Below are 18,515 nucleotides of genomic sequence, written 5' to 3' on the forward strand. Positions count from 1 at the left end.
TGCAATTATCTGCACATCGTGTAATCAAGGCTTCATAGATTTACACATACACCCCCAATAATGTTTTTAAAAACCTGATAAAATAAACAGACAAGACGGAATGGAGTAAACTCAGAGGAGGCACGGAGGAGGATGTCTGGGGACTGCAGAGAAGCTTGGGTAACACACAGCAAGAAAAGATTATGACTTTAAAATGTTTTGATGCTGGAAACAAAACCTTTTGGAGTAAAAAACTATGCAGAACCTCTTAGAAGAAATGTTTTATTTCCTGCCTCAAAATATTTTAAAGTGTCTCTGCACAGAAAGAGCCAGTATTGAAATCCATGTATCTGTTAACAAAACCAAAAACACCTTGGGCAACTTCAGACTGCTTTCTACTGGTGTGTCCCCAATTGATTTGTTAAATTTATTTGTTAAATCCTCACCTGAGCGAAGTCCCACTGTTGTATAAATTAAAGAGGCACAACACAGTTTAATGCTGCAGTCAGTGCCAGAACTTTTGTAAACCACAAAGATTTCTTAATTTTCCAAAATGTCAGTTCTGGCAAACTTTTTCCTCGTACTTTTTGGTCTAACAATCCTTCCCATAGAAAGCAACTGGGAAGTTTTCATCATCTTTTTATCTTTCATTAGTTTTCAAAAGGACATGCGCTTCCCCTTAGGCTCTCAAGCACTCCCCTATGTACCAAAATGTCAGTTAATGTCTGCTTTACCTTCACGACAGTGGCTGTTAATTATCCAAAAAGTTATTCTCTTTAGTCCTTGCTTTAAGTAGACTTGCCCACATGGTATGTTCAGTATGTTATTTTAATGCAAGTTAAATGTCAGTTCCTTCTTAATAGTCTGTCTTCTCACTGGGCTTGCAAAGGGCATTAAGGACCTCTATGCAACCTTCAACCCTTCCAAGGCAAACTGGATTTTATCACTTCCACCATTTTTCCACAGTTGGAGGATGGAGGAGAGCAGAGATAGTCTGGCTCATCAGGGAAGCTTGCGGGTTACCTGGAAGATTTGCATGATTTTGTCTAACTGTTGTGTATCAGGTGTCTGTGAATCAAGGGAGCTGAAGTACCCAGAATGCTAAGCCAATCTGAATGCCACCTCAGGGAATTCCAGTACACAACCAAAATCAGAATACAACAGTGCCACAGTATGAAACAGACTGCTCCATGCCTTGATCAAAGCCAAATAACAATGCAAAAGCCACTGAGGGAAACTAAAACACGTGGGTTGACTTGTCTCCCTTTCCCTGTTTTCCCCCTGAAGGAAAACATACACTAGTGTGATGTGGTGTGGTGGTTGTTGAACTAGAATTGGGGAAACATGGGTTCAAATCCTGATCTGACACTAAATGTACAACTGCTAATTTGTTGTGGCTCCAGCACAGTGGAAGAACAGAAACTGCACATGTACAGATGAGTTCTCTGATACGTAATTTATTGGCAACAAAAATAAGTCCAGGACCTAAGCTTTGATATGTCCTGACTCACATTCACTGGCTTGTGGAGCACTGGCTTCCCGAAAGCAGTCAGAAGGCAAAATAAACTCATACACTAATCCACATATGACTGAATACTCTTCCTTCCATTACATCCCTGTTCAACTATTGGGTTGACTGGTGCAGCACCAAAAAAAGGCAGTGGAGAATTGTGGTCTAGAGCCAAGCTACTACCAAGAGAGCCAGTGTAATGTAGTGGTTAAGAGCAGGTGGATTTGTTTCCCCACATCTACATTCCTGCAGGGCGACCTTGGGCAAGTCACCATTCTTTGAAACTCTCTTAGTCCCATCTACCTCACAAGGTGTCTGTTGTGGAGAGCGGAAGGGAAAATAAAATACAAAAAAGTAAAAGTAATTTGAAACTTGCCTTGAGAGTTGTTATGGTTAAGAAAAAGATATAAATCCAGACGATGATGATGATGACGACGACGACGACGACGACGATGATGATGATGATGGTAGATTTCACAACTGACCCCACTAAATGATAGCTTGACATTTATTGTTGTTGTTGTTGTTGTTGTTGTTGTAGATTTCATAGCTGCCAGATCTTTAGCTGGTTGTTGGCCTTCATTACAATTCGAGCCTCACTCAGAGGCCTAGGAAGTTGTAATGTATCGGCGTAGTATTTGTGCGGATCCCAGCAGGGCTGCCTTCTGAATTTGACAGATATTAATTTTGTCAATTCGAAGATGTTTCAAGTGCTGCCCTAGTGTTTTTGGGATGGTGCCCAGCATGCCGATTACCACTGGGATGACCTCAGCCGGTTTGTGCCATAGACACTGTATTTATCATCATCATCATCATCATCATCATCATCATCATCATCACCACCACCACCATCATCATACAAAATACACAGCAGCCAGATATCACTGTTGGTGTTGGTCTACATCACCATCGAGCCCCAGCCAGGGGCCTACGATGTTGTGGCATATGGGCAAAGGATGTTTGCAGAGCTCAGCAACGCGGCTTTTTGAAGTTGACAGATGTTGATTTTGTCGATGTTAATTTGTTTCAAGTGCTGCCCCAGGTCTTTTGGGACAGCACCCAGTGCACTCGAATTGACCAGCTGGCACCACTGTTCGTTGGTTATAATGTGCCATCAAGTATTCTGGATCTCGATCTTTAGATCCAGGTATTTTGCGATCTTTTCATGTTGTTTTTCGTTGACCCTACTGTAGTTGAAAGGAGCTGAGTACATAGTCCACAGTTTAATCCACTTCTTGGCAGAGTCTGCATTTGGGGTCAGTTGAAGTTTTGTCAATTTTCACTTTGATTGCATTTGTTCTTATTGCCTGTTCTTGAGCAGTGAGAATTAGGCCTGCTGTCTCTTTCTTTAGTGCCCCTGATGTTAGCCATGTTTTGGTGTCATCCGCTTTTCCTTTGATCTTTTCCAAAAATTGGCCATGCAGTGCCTTGTTTTGCCAACTTTCTGTCCTTTCTTTCAATGCTTTCTGACGATACTCTCTCTTCATGATGTCAACTTTCAGCAGTTTTTTATTGTTCACTTCTTTAAGTTCCCATTGTTCACTGCTTTTTACATAGTCAGCAGTGCATGCTTTTCTTCTTTGACAGTCTGCTTCACTTGTAAAAGTCCTCTGCCACCAGATTCGCATGGCAGGTCCAGCCGGTCAGTATCACTACTCGGATGTAGCGTACAGTGAATTGTCAGGAATTTCCTCGTTTTTCGATCCAATTGATCCAAATCAGCCAGAGTCCAGTTTACAATGCCAGCAGTGTATCAGATGACTGGAATCACCCATGTATTTATCGCCTTTATTGTGTTTCCGCCATTCAGTTTACTCACTCTTTGCTTGTATTCTCTACCAACAATTGTTTTCACTTGGAAGTGTTTGATGGTGCCCAACTCCAAGATCCCCAAGTATTTGTAGGCTTCCTGTTGGTTGCTTTTAATAGTCTGACGATTGGGTATTTCAATTCCTTGGCTTTCTTTGATTTTCCCTCTGCTGATTGTTACAGTCGCACATTTCTGTAGTCCACACTCCACTGAAATATCTGAGCTGAAAATTCGGACTGTGTTGGTCAGCAACTGGATTTCAGTTTCCAAATTTCCATAAAGTTTCAAATCGTCCATGTACAACAGGTGCGAAATTTTCTGGGCATTCTTTGCCATCTGATATCCCAGATTTGTTTTCCTTAGGATTGTTGTCAGTGGGATCATTGCAATGACAAATAGTAGGGGCAACAATGAGTCCCCCTGGAGGATGCCTTTTTTGATGTTGACCACTCCATACTTTTCTCTTCCAACTAACAGTTCCTTCTTCCAGTTTTTCATTGCATTTTCAGTGAACATTATGATGTTTTTGCTCACACCAATGGTTTTTAAGCATTTTATGATCCAACTGTGGGGCAATGAGTCAAACACCTTTTTTTAGTCAATCCACGCCATGTGTAGATTTGTTTTTCGATTTTGACAGTTCTCCAAAATCATTTTGTCAGTGAGGACTTGATCTTTTGTTCCCCTGCTTTTTCTCTTGTTGCCTTTTTGCTCAACTGGCAGAATGTTGTTCAGTTCCAAGAAGTCCACGATCTTTTCAGCTATTATGCCAGTGAGCAATTTGAATGTAGTTGGCAAACGCGTTATTGGCCTGTAATTTGATGGAGCTGTGCCTTTCTTTGGATCTTTCTGCAGTAGGTACGTTATGCCAATTGTTAACCAGTCCTCAATTTCACCTCGCTGCAGTGCTCCATTGAAAAGTTCAGCCATGACTGGATGCAAATCCGTTAGATACTTCAACCAAAAGCCGTGCAATTGGTCATTTCCGGGAGATGTCCAGTTTTTGATCCATTTTATTTCTAACCATATCAGTTGTTATCACCAGTTTGTCCATTTGATATTCACTCATCTCCTCTTCAAATTGTTTTAGCCAGCTTGTGTTTTGGTTGAATCCTTTTTCATTTTCCCACAAATCTTCCCAGAATGACATTGTTTCAGCTTTTTGTGGTTTGGCAAAGTCGCCTTTTCCACCGCAATTGATGTTTTGGTAGAATCTTTGCTGATTGGATTGAAACAGTTATTTTGCTTGTATTGGATGACTCTTGCTTCATATCTTTTGATTTTTCTAGCTGTTGCTGTTATTTGCTGTTTCACAATCTCAAGTGCTTCATCCACTTTTCTGTTGTTTAGCCAGTACTACTACTACTACTACTACTACTACTACTACTACTACTACTACTTATTATTATTATTATTATTATTATTATTATTATTATTGTTGTTGTTGTTGTTGTTGTTGTTGTTGTTGTTGTTGTTGTTGTTGTTGTTATATACATAACAACACAGCACAAGTGTCTGGAATTCATCTCTGTATATCGAGTCCTTCCCAAGGACCTAGGATATTAGAGGTATTTACGTAGAATGTGCATAGTTCCTAGAAGTGCTGCTTTCTGCAGCATGTGGACTGATGTTCTGCCAAATTTAGGCTTTTTAGATGCTTTTCAAGGTTTTTAGGTCTACCCTGCTGTCAACTGGCACTGCAACATCTAAGATTCAAACATGTTTTTTTCTCTGCTACTGTTAGTTTGGGGTGTTATGTGCCATGTGTTTTTCTGTCTATTTTAAAATCCCAGAGTATTTTTGCTTCGTCATTTTCGGTGGTCTTCTCTGGCTTGTGCTCATACCAGGTCTTGATACAGGGCAAAGGTTCGAGATAGTCAGTTTGGCCTATTTTCTTGCAACAGCAGATGATGTGCTCCATGGTTTCATCACTCTCTTTGTAGAGACGGCACTTTGGGTCATTGTAGGACATTTCAATTTGTGTCTTTATTGCATTTGTTTGTAATGCTTGCTCCTGGGCAGCAAAAATCAGGCCTTCAGTTTCCTTCTCTAGAGTTCCCCATTGTTGTTGTTATTGTTGTTGCTGCTGCTGCTGCTGCTGCTGCTGCTGCTGCTGTGGCGGCGGTAGATTTCACAGCTGCCAGATCTTTAGCTGTATCAGCGTAGTATTCATGCGGAATCCTTCTGAATCTGACAGATGTTAATTCTGTCAATTTGAGGATGTTTCAAGTGATGCCCTAGTGTGGTGTTGTGGTTATATGTACATAACAACACAGCACAACATGCACCTTAGGAACAAGTGTCTGGAATTCATCTCTGAATATCAAGTCCTTCCCAAGAACCTAGGATGATGATGATGATGATGATGATGATGATGATGATGATGATGATGATGATGATGATGATGATGATGATGATGATGATGATGATGATGATGATGATGATGATGATGATGATGATGATGATTCATAGCCATACTTTCTAACATTTTTGCCTGGAAATAAAAGTACTGATAAAAAAGGGCTGAAATGGTACCTCCCATCTTCTGCCTCCAAGTAGACCATAGCAAAAAGCAAAATTGTTATTTTTCCTCAGTTGGCAACTAGGGAGCTAGACTGTATTCTTCATGGAGCAGATTATGGTCAACAGCCAGCAATTGCTGATCCTTAGCTCATACCAAGATTATCTCCATTTACAAAAAAAAAAACACGATTTGTGAAACACCTTTCAGTGCCAACACAGAAATGATTCTTCAGCAACTTTTTTTTCCACATGTACTCCTGAGACTCTTTAACAATCTATGCTGTTCTCCAGTAAACCAACTACTTAGAAATAGATGGTGGAACTATTGGAGGAAGCATTAAAATAAATTAACACCTCTTCTTTTAAAAAGACTGCATAGTCAAAGATTTATGTAACAAACACATTGGAGATGTCAATGGGATTATGGATAACCTCCGATTCTCACAAACTATATGCTTTAGGCCTGATAGCACATACATCAAGCCTAAGGGAAGGTCTCTTTGGAAGCAAAAAGCACTTAAAATTATTAACTAGTTTGGAAAAGATCTTATTCTGCCCTGACAAGTTCCTAGATTTAGATAAATCTGACCTGAGCTGAGAATATATTGAGCTAATTGGATTCTTTGTACTTTCTCAGAGACGGGGCAAGACAGCTCCTCCTGACACCAGCAGGAAATAAAATGAGGAGGGGGAAGAGGGAATTCTATTACTGCTTTAACAAATACTTAATCAAAATCTTGTTAAGAACCAAAACTGTGAAGCAAACCATTTTTAATACTAGTAAGAAATTGAGAAATAGGCCATTTATCACCCCAGTGTCAGCATGATAACCTTTTCGATAGCTCTAGTCATCGGTAGCAAAAGGATCATATAAATTAATGGTTAGTCCATTGAGTGCAGAGATGGTATTCTGCAAGTCTCTACTGAAAAATTAGTGATACCTCTCCTGTATTTTATTGTTCATCCAACTGCATATTTTATTATAACCCTCTTTTAGATTAATAATTTAGAAACCTGTGTCAAATTGCATTAGACATCCTGTAGGGTTATCTACATAGGAAAGTATCTTTGCATGTCATTGTATGGTGTGAAACTGAAAGTGACCCTTACTACTGCAATGTTGATACAACAGCTATGGATATAATTGTATCTGCCACATAAGAATCTATCAACAGATCGTCCTGGCAAAAGATCACAATGCTATTTTCAAGGGTAGATGTTGTTTCCACAGGTCAGCCCCTAGAGAAGCAGCAACATGGATGGAATCTGTGGATACACTACTAGCTAATAAAGGTAAGACTCACTTGTGCAAAGGTAGCCATCATAATACTGTATGCTACCCATCCTCCATAGACTTCAAAGCAGTTTCTTTGCAGTTCCCATCTTCTCATCCAGGGAACAGATCTGCTTAGCATCAGCCGAAAAGCAGTGCTGTATATAGGGTTGCCAGGGGGATTTGGGGTGGCAGTCATGGAAAAGGACATTGTGATTGTGCTAACATCACTTCCAGCTAAAACCTGGAAGTGACATCACTGGCACTCTAGAATTATGCTAATCTCTAGGTTGATAAAATCCTAGTTTGTTGGTGATATCACTTCTGCACATTACCTGGAAGTGATGCTGACACATCTACAATGCCCCCCTCCATTTCCCACCACTACTCATTCTAGCAGGGCCTGGAAAGTAGCAACAGAAGATCACCCATCCATAACAGCTGAGTTGACAAACTTAGTATGCCATCAGATTATTCTCTGAACAGATCTGATTTATTTCTGGGGCCCCTAAAGAAAGTGAAAGCCTTCTAGTACTCACTTATCAGCCCAACTGATACAGCTTTCCAGTGTAGTGCATCAGCTAAAGTTCCAGGTCTAGTAGATGCCTGGAGTTCTAGGATGCCTGGAATTCAAACTGCCACTCTGCAACAAGCTCACTGTGGAGAATGTTGTGTAGCAAATCTGAGATCCTTGGAGGAGCGGTGGATTTAAAAAATCTAATAACAGTATAAACTGATTGCTATAATCTTAGGCTAGAGTCACTTTGCATAACATTGCACTGCTAGAACAATCAGTTAAATCTGGTTTGTTAACTTTGTTGATTGCTTGTGATATCAATTCTTACAAAAAAAATGGATGTCCATGGTAGAAAAGCTAACAAGGGAATGCCTCTTTTAAGAAGGTGTTCTGATGTCAGTACACTGTCTAGAAATGAAAACATAAAGCTGTATAAAAGAGCAGTTGTTTTATGCTATTGCAGATGTATGCAAATTTAAATTTATTAATTAATCAAGTACTCAGTTTAAACTCATACAATTAATTAGTTGTGGTTTCTTTAATTGGGTAGCAGCCCAATTTTGCTGCTTCTGCTACTCTTGGGGAGGAGCAAGGAAGTAAGTCAGGTCACAAAGTCCTATCCCCTAGTCACTAAAAACTGTATTCGACAACTTAGCCCACTTTTGAGATTTTACCAAGTGTTACCTACGCACATTTTTACCACAATGACTAGAAAGCTGATTCCTCCAAAATATCCTTAGGAAGCTGAATTGTGTAGAATTTCAGTGTACATAGGGCCCTGATAATTTCTTAGGTGCCTGCTGTCCAGGTGTATTTAACAAAATGGTGGAACCATGTATGTCTCTGAGGAACACAAGAACAGTCTGCTGGATCAGACCAATGGTCTATCTAGTTCACATTGGTGACCAACCAATTTCCCTAGAAGGCCAGGCAATTAGGGCATACAGGCTGAGGCCTTCCCATACTGCTGCCTCCCAGTACTAGTATTCATAGGCTTGTTGCCTTTGTATATGGAAAGCCAGCATGGTAACTGCCAATGGAACAATTTGCAATCATTCACTGTTGTACTCCCTCCCACGCCCCCTGTGATGGGTTGGACTGCAGATTTCTCAGTTTGTCATATTTCTGCAGATGGTCTGGCTGCCTTCAGGACTTTCCTAAAATCAGAATTCAGTGAGGAAAACATTGAATTCTGGCTGGCCTGCAAGGACTTCAAGAAAACAAAGTCAGCAGCTAAAATTGCCTCAAAGGCTCAAAAGATTTATACAGATTTTATCCAGACAGATGCTCCAAAAGAGGTAACCCATTTATGTGTTCTCTTAAATGTTAGTTTAAACTACAGTGCTCAGGCTATGGGATTCTTTATTAGTTGGTATGTACAAACATCTGATATTTGCATATATTGTGCTGTTATTGGGCACTGAGGCAAAGACCAGCATGTCCACACTTTGATACTTCTGGAAACTCTACCCATGCATACTAAGAAATGAAAAATATCATAAGCCTTTAACTATAACCATTGGCTGAGTTATATGGGAAGAGGTCCCACCAAAACAATGATCTTCAACCTTTCTAGGTTCAGACAGACCTTAAATAGTCAGGTGGCAGCATAGAATCCACTGAGCTGCAAACATGTGACAAGATGTTATAGGGCAGTAAGAGGTGGGCACAGTGGTGGGATCCAAAAATTTTAATAACAAGTTCCGATGGTGGTGGGATTCAAACAGTGGTGCCACTGCACACACACACCTCCAGTCCCTATTAGGCAGGGAGGTTGCTTTAGTAACCCCTTCTCGGCACTCAGAAAAAATTAGTAACAACTTCTAGAGAAGTGGTGAGAACTGGTTGGATCCCACCTCTGGGTGGGCATGGAGATGGCCTCATTGGTGGTGGGAGCCTCTGTGTTGCACATTATCATGAACCATGAGAGGAATTACTGGTTTGTCTGTCAAGACAATCCAAAGAATATAAAGAAGTGCTTGGAAGTAGCAGATTCCGCAAGGACCAACTTCACCAGTTTGGGCCCAGTAAAAACATCCGTTCGGGGAGGGACTTCCCACGGGTGCAGCCTGCAAATCGAGGCAGCGCCGCTGTTTTCAACCCCAACTGGTGTTTTTGAAAAGCGATGATGTGCACCCGGTGCCAAGCGAACAGCACTGGGTGCACATTGCCACTTTTCAGTGCACTGCTTCTTTAAACAAGCTTAACCCTCCTCCCTGTATAGCTCCATTGGGCTGAGGGGACACGCCTCCTGCCCTATGACCTCTGGGGCATTGCCAGAGCCATGGGGGCACGTCCCCTTGGCCTGACGGAGCTACTCAGGGAAGAGGAGGTAAGTTTTTTTACGTGGCACTCCTCCATGCAGACATGCGACCATGGGCCACAGCAGCTCCCCGGCCACCTGCACACAAGTGTAATTACACCAGTGCCCTGCTGCTCCCCAGGTCTGTGCAGAATCTGCCAAAGAGTTCCAAAAACACTGCAGCTTTTTAAGGTAGGGCTCGTAGGGCTCGGCAATTTACCATGCATTCACTGTGACATGGGAAATAGCATATGCATATATTCCATACACAGAATGGAGGACCCTGATCTAGGAAAGAAAGTTTGCACTGTATCAGGGACACATACAGGCTTTTTTGCTGGTTATGATGGATGCAATGGGGTGTGGGGGTTCAACTGGAGCAAGCGAGCCTAATTCTGGCATGTGAACACCCCTTTAGGGAAAGTGCTTTATAACTACTCCCCACTCCCTGTGATATGATTAACAGATACTTTGACAAATCCTTTATTTGGCCGATTCCTCACGGTCAATTAATCACATGATATTCACGCAAAATATCAAGGATTCAGGAAGAACTCCCCACTGCCTGATTGACAAACAAGGATTCATTGCGGTTCTGGCACTCATTCTCCCCCTTATCCCGCATCTTTGCCAAACCTGTTTGAAAGTACTACTTTTTTAAAAAAAACTTTGATCCAGTTTGGAGTGGAGGAGCAGGGTCTAATCTTGGTTCAAATTTCCCGCCATGAAGCATGACGCAAATGCCTTACAACCAATCAGTGTGTGCGGTGCTGTTCTCGCAAGAGCATGAGAGAACAATAACCAACCAGAAACTTGTCCCGCTCCAACATGGCACAACAGCCAATCAGGAGAGACCCGCCAAGCCAATCACGTGGCAGTGGGGATTGTTACATTTCTTGAATCCAGGATAGGCCTTGATGTCTTCACTGGAAACATGCAGTGGTGGGGAGGTTGAAACCTCAATGAAAAGGTGCAGTTTATTTTCAAACTTGGTTTGATCTAGATTGAATTTCCCGGTGGCGATTCAGCCCTTTACACCGCTCAGTACTCATTCCTATTTCCTTGCACCTTAGTTTGCACATAGGAGGAATTAGCTGAAGTGCCTAGGACAGCAACTCAAGCCTACCTTAGGGTTCATTTTTTTAGGAAAGGGGATTTAAGAGCCCCCAGTTTGCACATCAGCTTGGGAGAATATACTTGTTTAGAATGTAATGGAATACAGCAAAGGAATATTAATGGGGGGAGTTCGGAAACAAGGGTTCTGCAGGATGCAGATTCAGTCCCCAGGTTTCTGCTTGCCTACTGCTCTGAGCATGTCAATCATTCCACTGAAACACTTTTGTAATTTTTAAAAAAAAGAAAACGTCTGGTAGTACAATTTGACATGTGTTAATAGTTAATTTCTCCAAACAGAGGCCTTTTGATGTGATGAAAGTTAAAATGTCCTTTAGGATCCTCCTATTGTACAGTGGCATTTGATTAACACATAAGAAAATGTTTTTTTAAAAAAACTAATTGGCTGTTCAATTACTCCTGTGATATGCATTCCCTCTCTCACTGGCCTTTTACACTGATAACTTTTGCTTTTGATAGTGACAACACTCATTTTTAAGAATATTTTTTTAAATTGTATTTAAATATATTTGTATATACATGAAACTGTTTTTTGCTGAATCAAGACTATTTGCTGAATCAAGACTATTGGTCAGTATTGTTTATTCAGACTGGCAGAAATTCTCCAATGTCTCAGGCAGAGGTCTTTCATACCACCTGTTACCCAGTCCATATAACTGGAGAGGCCAGAAATTGAACCTGGAGCCTTCTGCATGCCAGGCAGATACTCTGTCATTGAACCGGGATCTTTACCTAAGATACCTGAGCAGGGCATGCCACCCAGGGGAACATATGGGGTCAAATCACATGGGGAATGGAAAATCACCCCCACACCTCTCATTCTTCTCCCCAGGTCCATACACTGACTTCAAGACCTGGCACAAAAAAACATTGTTTGGTTGGGGGTGGGGGGATCCGGCCCTATGGGTGGTGGTGGAAAACTCAGATTTTGCAGGCTACATTTTCACTAGGTACGCCTCTGCACCTGAAATTCCCAGAAGGGTAAAGATTCAGGGTTAACTTTGATTTTAAAAAACACATAAAATTGAAGCAAGAGAGCATTACATTAGGATAACAAAAAAGTTGTTTTGAATGGGGAAACTAACTAATCTCTACCAAAGAGATCACCTCAGCTTCTAATCTAAGAAGGACATTCAGAATATGTTAGGGAATTTCAAAAACATTTCATAGGAACTTAGATTGAATACTTTCTAGTAGGTATCTTTCTTTAAATATATAAACTTGGGCCCTTTCCGCACGGGCGGATTATGGCGCCCTGGGGACGGCAAAAACGGCATCCCCAGGGAGCCATTCACACAGGGGGTGCAGCTCCTTCGCAGCCGCGCCACCCTCGCCCCGCCCTCGCGGCGCAAAGCCGCCGTTTCCCAACCTCGCTTGGGAAGCGAGGTTTATGGGAAACAGTGGCTTGGAGCCACTGCCGTGCGAACGGCAGCAGCTCCAAGGCGCCCTCCCCCCCTTCCGCCCTCTACCTACCGTGGCCGTGGCCGTCCGGCGCGTCGCCGAGGCCTAGGGACACGCCCCCTGCCCTGCGACGCCGGAGCACTCGCGCTGGGCAAGGGGGGCGTGTCCCCAGGCCTCGGCAATGCGCCAGATGGACACGGACATGGTAGGTCAGCCGGGCGACGGCACTCCACGGCGCTGTCTTCCCGGCTGTTTCTGGGACCGTTCATGCGAACGGTCCCAGGGGGGTTGGGTCGCCGTGGAATACGCCAACCCAACCCCCATCGTTGCCATGCAGAAACGGCCTTGGAAACCATGCATAAACTGGGCAACAGCTGTTCCCTGAAAAACCTTGCTGTAGGATAAAGAAGCCCCCTTTTGTGAAGTGAAGTCTTATAATGGAGGAGGCTGCTCTGTAAGGGGTCTCTACAGCATGCAGTGCCTGCACTCTCCAGCATCCAGATAACTGAAAGACTATACCAACATACTTGACAAATTTTGTTTATTATAACCCTCTATTTCCCATCTATGTTTCCCATGTTTCTTTGTAAAAGTGAGGAGTTTTGTATTTTGGTAGTTTATTTTGAGCTGCTCCTCTTTAGAGTATGAAATAAAGGCATGGAGTGCTCTCTTAAGACCAACTTGTGAGTAGGATAAAATAACAGTGTTATCTGCATTTAATGGAGCAGGAATAATTTTATGGAGAATGGGAACTTGGGTTTCTTAGGTGTTGTACCAGGGAGTTGATGCAAAAATTAGAAAGCTCAACAACTCCTTGATAGACCAAAGACTAACTGCTTGCTCCCTGAAAAAAATCTCCTAAAAGTAAGACACAGTCCTTAAGGCCACCTCTCTGCCTCTTGACAAACATTGCAAAACAGAGTTGCATTTGGGTCCCAGTCATTCGGGAGAAGTCCAGCCTATGGTTTCTCACACCCTACCAGCACAGCTTCTCTGGGACACTAAAGAACCACGGTGATGGGAATGAACTGCCAGGTAGATTACTTGCATGTTGTTTGGGGTTTCCCACATTACCAAAGCAGTATGGGAAGAAGTGCAGGTTCCAAACGACAAAGCCCAATTCAGAAGGAATACTTAGAACGAAAAATCTAATTATCTGGGAATTAAAAGTTAAGTTGCATTTTGTGGTGTTTAACCAGAAAATGAAGCCAGGGTTAAACTCTTTAAGGCTCAGGCAAGATCAGTATTATGCTTCTTGTTCTGCCCATAAAATGCAAATTAAAGATTTGTGTAGCCTCAGTTTGCTTCAGGGTCATGCATGGAAAGGAGAAGATACTTAACACTTTAACCTCCATTTTGGTTCACTGTTCAGAACCAAACACCGCACTTTTTATTAGTACTTTAAAGGGGGAAAGACATGCTTTAAAAACACAATTTGATCTATTAAAATGCTAACAATAAAACAAGGAATCCATTTCAAATAGCGAACTAGAGTGAAGATGAAGGGTTAAACATCTGCTCCCTTCCTTGCATGGCCAAAAAGTGAATTGAGGCTAAGCACTCCTGCAATTTGCATTTGTCAGATGGAATGAGATGGCTGATTTTCCTCCCCTCTGTTTGAATACTTAGTTGCCTGAAGGATGTATGCATTGAAACTCAATTTACAAAGCTTAGCAAGCTGAAAAAAATAAAGCAAATACTACCTTTTCTCTACAATGTGAAAAGACTAATCATTTTCTGAATTGATGTGCACTTACAAAATATTAAGCACTTAAAATTAAAGTAGATGAAGAAGAAAAAGAATAAACAATAATAGCATCACTTTCAGGTTAGGAAATCACATTAACGTTAGTGTTTAATATTCAAATATTGAAAGCATAACCTTCCTGACACTTTGCATCAAAGAATACATTTCGGGAAGCAATTCAAACAATGTTTGTTTCTGGCTTCCAGATACACTTCAGATCTTCAGCAAAATAAATATTTTGTACCATTCTATTCCCTGTAGATAAACATTGACTTCAGTACCAGAGACCAGATCACCCAGAATATTTCTGAACCTAATCTCCAGTGTTTTGATGATGCTCAGAAATTAATCTACGGTCTCATGACTAAGGACTGTTTCCCAAGATTTCTGAAGTCGGAAGCTTATAAAGAATTGATAAACAAGCAACAAAATGGAAACCAAAAAAGGTGGCTGCCATTCCTGTAAAGGTCAAGTTCAGAAATATCTCTTTCACAACTAGATGTGGAATGATGGTTATCTTGTTTGGCTGAGTATGCACCTCCCTCATAGTTTGGCTTGCAAGTTGAACTTGCAATTACCACACATTGAATTTATTTCATTCTTCATTTTAATGCAATAGTAGTAGTTGACAGCTTTACATTTATCATTTTTATATGTTGAAGGGTCACTTGAAAACACCTGGAAAAGGTAAGATGGATATGTGGCATAGCACATGAGAAGACTCACACACTTTGAGCCTAGAACCTTTCAGGTGAACTGGAGCTTACCGATGTAAATCCCTATGAAAGTGTAGTCACTAACTTGAACTCGTTGGTAAAACTTTTATTGTATATTATATTAATTTTTATGTTTTAATATTGAAATGGACTATGGCTCTACAATAAATCCTTACTGTACTGTACTGTACTAACTTGAACTGAACTTAAGCACATGGGCACAATGAACTTTGTTCACATTAAAGATTCTACATGTAATAGGTAAGTATCTAATTTATCATTCCTGGGCAAGGTAGTTCGATGGCAGTGGTGCTTGGTTCCAGGCAAATCATCTTGATGCATATCAGTTTGGTCTGCAGATGTTTTTGAACTTCCTTAATCATTCTAGTACAGTAGTCTTTAATATTGCCAGAGCATGGACCCATTCATCTGTAAGCATGTGATAGGATATCATGTGAAAAGAGGGAACAGAGTCATGACATCACTGGTGTCACAGCTAGGACCACAGGCAACAGACCAAGACCCCCCCCCTTCTGAGGAATAATGCATTTTCAATCCACTCTCACTTTTATAATTGTTTGCAATTGTTTTCAAGTGGATTTTGCTATTTCGCAAAGTAAAATCCAGCTGCAAAATGCATTGTAAGTAGATTGAAAGTGCATTATTCTGCATGTGCAGAAGGGGCCCAAGAGAGCCCCAAGCTGAGCACCTGGAGGGACAATGTAGTAAGGAACAAGACAGGGACAAATGCGAAGTAACAATCCTCTTCATCATTGAATGACCTTGCCTGCTGTTCTTCTCAGCACACATTTAAAGAGAAGCGGGAAGAATGGTACCCATGTTCTCAATATATGCATGATAACAGCAGTAGGTTCTTCCACAAAGCATGGGGGAAAGCATTATGACCCAGCAGCTGGGGCTTGCCATCCCACCTGACAGTTTTGCCTCATCTGTTGAAGGATTTTGTACAAGGGAAGGATTACTAATTTTGACTAGTTTTTGACCATCTGGTTCACCTGTGTAGCCTAGGGACAAAAGGCACTTTGTGTTGCAGTGGTTTTGCTCATTTCTATGTAAGATTCCAAAGAGTAGTAGTGTGAGATTACTGGAGGGAGGTTATGAAGAAAAAACATCCAGGAACTCCTCCAACCATTGATCCAGGACCTCCTTTCCAGCTTCTGTGATGGGTGAGATCATGGAAGAGATGAAGAAAGAAGCCAGACACTCTTCCATCATGAATGGAACAGCTTCAGTTGACAGCTTTATCCTGGCAGCATTCAAATGCTATTGACAGGGTCATCAGATGTTCCAACAATCAGCCATCCCCCAAGCAGTGCACCTGGATTGAGATCAAGTGCTCTCTCCCAAAGGACATTCTGTACTGAACTGTCATCTGTATTATATGTAGGCTTCTGTGAGCCACTGAGTGAACCATTTTTTCACTGAAAATCAGGATTAAAAAATACAAGCAAATATTGTTCCACTCCATGGATCTCATGCTGAGATGGTACAAGGTTCAGGTTTGTCTCCAGTGATGGTCAACATCTATGTGAGGACACTGAGTGCAGACATCTGAAGAATGCAGACTCTGGGATCATTAGGATATTGATACCCTGTTATTTTTCTCTCTTTTTCACCTGATATTGATCCAGTAACAGATTTACCTAGTAGATACTTAAAATCAAATATCACTTGGATGAGGGAGACTCAACCCAGATTGAATGTAAATGCTGATGGTGTTGATGGTCTGACCATTCATGGGGCCTGACTGCTCTGGATGGTGCCTACTGCATACAAAGTATGTGTTCTACCACTGAATCAAGTACCTCCAGAAAGCAACCTGTCCCATAACCCTGGAAAATTTTAGTAGAACCTCCTACCTGTCTTAACATCATTACTTTGAGTATTAATAGTTACCATTCTGCTTGGTGATATTCAGATCTCATCTGGGATTCTATGTGCAGTTCAAAGTCCCAAATTTTAAAGAAAATGTCAACAAACTTGAATTGGTTCAGAAAAGAGCAGCAATGATGGTCAGGGGTCTGGAAAACATGTCTTATCAGGAGAGGGTAAAAGCATAGGGTATGTTTGCATGGGAAACAAAAGACGAAGAGGAGACATGATCACACTGTTCAAAGACTTAAATAAGGCAATGACTTGTTCTATGCTTCTGTGGAGGAGGAGGAGGAGGAGGAGGAGGAGGAGGAGGAGGAGGAGGAGGAGGAGGAGAATTGGTTTTTATATCCTAATTTTCTCTACCTTAAGTTATCTCAAAGGAACTTACAGTCACAATCCTTTAATCTTCCCACAACAGGCACTTGGTGAGGTAGGTGGGACTGACAGAGATCTGAGAGACCTGTGACTGGCCCAAGGTCACTTAACTTGCTTCATGTAGAGGAGCGTGGAATAAAACCTGTTTCTCCAGGAGGCTGTTTTTTACACCACCATGTTGGCTCTTAAGATTAGAGCTGATGGGCTTGAATTACATAAGGGGAAATTTCAATAGAATATTAAAGAGAAAATTCTCAAAGGCAAGAGAAGTTGAACAATATAATCAATTTCCAGAGCAGCAGCTTTCACTTGCTGGAGATCTTCAAGAATACTAGCTTTGGAGTTCTTGCATTCATCAGGGTATTGAACCAGATAGCCTATAAGGCCCTTACCAACTGTGTTCATTGGGTATTTTTTTGGGGAGGGGGGGATGACACCCAGCTAAATGATATCAGATGATAAAAGGAGTTGATTAGAAATGATGGAAGGGGAAAGGAGAGCTGTACCTATGATTGCCATTTGCTCACTGTCCATTTTACTGCAGCAATACAATCCAAACATAAAAACTAAACCAGTGGTGTTGAAAATGGTCATATTTTCTACTTAACAGCCACCATGCAAGCATCAACTGTAAATTGAAAAATGACAGTCCATCACTGTTCACTGTTTTCCTACAGTCTTTTTTCACAAGCATGGAAGTTTTGTTGATTTATGATGGATATGCTGGCCATTGTTAGTATGGCCGGAACTTCCATTAGTAAGTTTTCACTTTTTCACTTGTCAGCGAATGAAGGTTTCTGCAGTGAAACCATAAGTGGGAATTACAGATAGGATGTAAGTAAAAAAGGGAGAGAACAGTGGTGAGGCCAAAGAACTTGGCTTGACAGTAGAAACATGTGACATGAGATGATAAATGGGGAACAGACAGCACAGAAACAATTCTGTGATGGTGTTTGAAGACAAACAGTGCAGCATAACTGAGGCTGAGGAAAAGGCTTAAAAAAGAAAACAGGTTGGAACAAGCTAGGGAGGCTGTTCTTAGCAGTGGGAGGAATATGCCCAAAGTCACAAGATAAAAGAACAAAGGAAGGGGAAAAACTTTCTCAGGGACTCATTCACACACTCATCTATGTATGCTCATGGGGCTACAGGTTCACAAATGTGAACCTACAAAATAGGAGGGATACAGGTATGTGAGTGATATTTTCTTTCATCTGATCCTTACCCCCTGAAAAAGGCAGGAACGGGAAATTAATGGAGTTTATCCAGTCACAAGGATTGTGTGTTTGAATGTATGCCAACAACCACCTGCACATGATATTATCTATGTAT

The 18,515-nt window shown here is 41.5% G+C and overlaps 1 protein-coding gene across 1 annotated transcript in view; it reads left to right on the plus strand.

The window, feature by feature from the left end:
• Window positions 1–15,097, plus strand: part of LOC125433118 (regulator of G-protein signaling 21-like) — a 33,422-nt gene extending 18,325 nt beyond the window's left edge. Inside the window, exons 3-5 of the mRNA XM_048497497.1 lie at window positions 7,039–7,115; window positions 8,744–8,910; window positions 14,458–15,097. Coding sequence (XP_048353454.1) covers window positions 7,039–7,115; window positions 8,744–8,910; window positions 14,458–14,661 — 448 coding nt within the window. The 3' untranslated portion in view covers window positions 14,662–15,097. The remainder of the gene's footprint in view (window positions 1–7,038; window positions 7,116–8,743; window positions 8,911–14,457) is intronic.
• Window positions 15,098–18,515: the final 3,418 nt, after the last annotated feature.

Source organism: Sphaerodactylus townsendi, linkage group LG05 (genome assembly GCF_021028975.2).
Source record: "Sphaerodactylus townsendi isolate TG3544 linkage group LG05, MPM_Stown_v2.3, whole genome shotgun sequence".
NCBI lineage: Eukaryota > Metazoa > Chordata > Lepidosauria > Squamata > Sphaerodactylidae > Sphaerodactylus > Sphaerodactylus townsendi.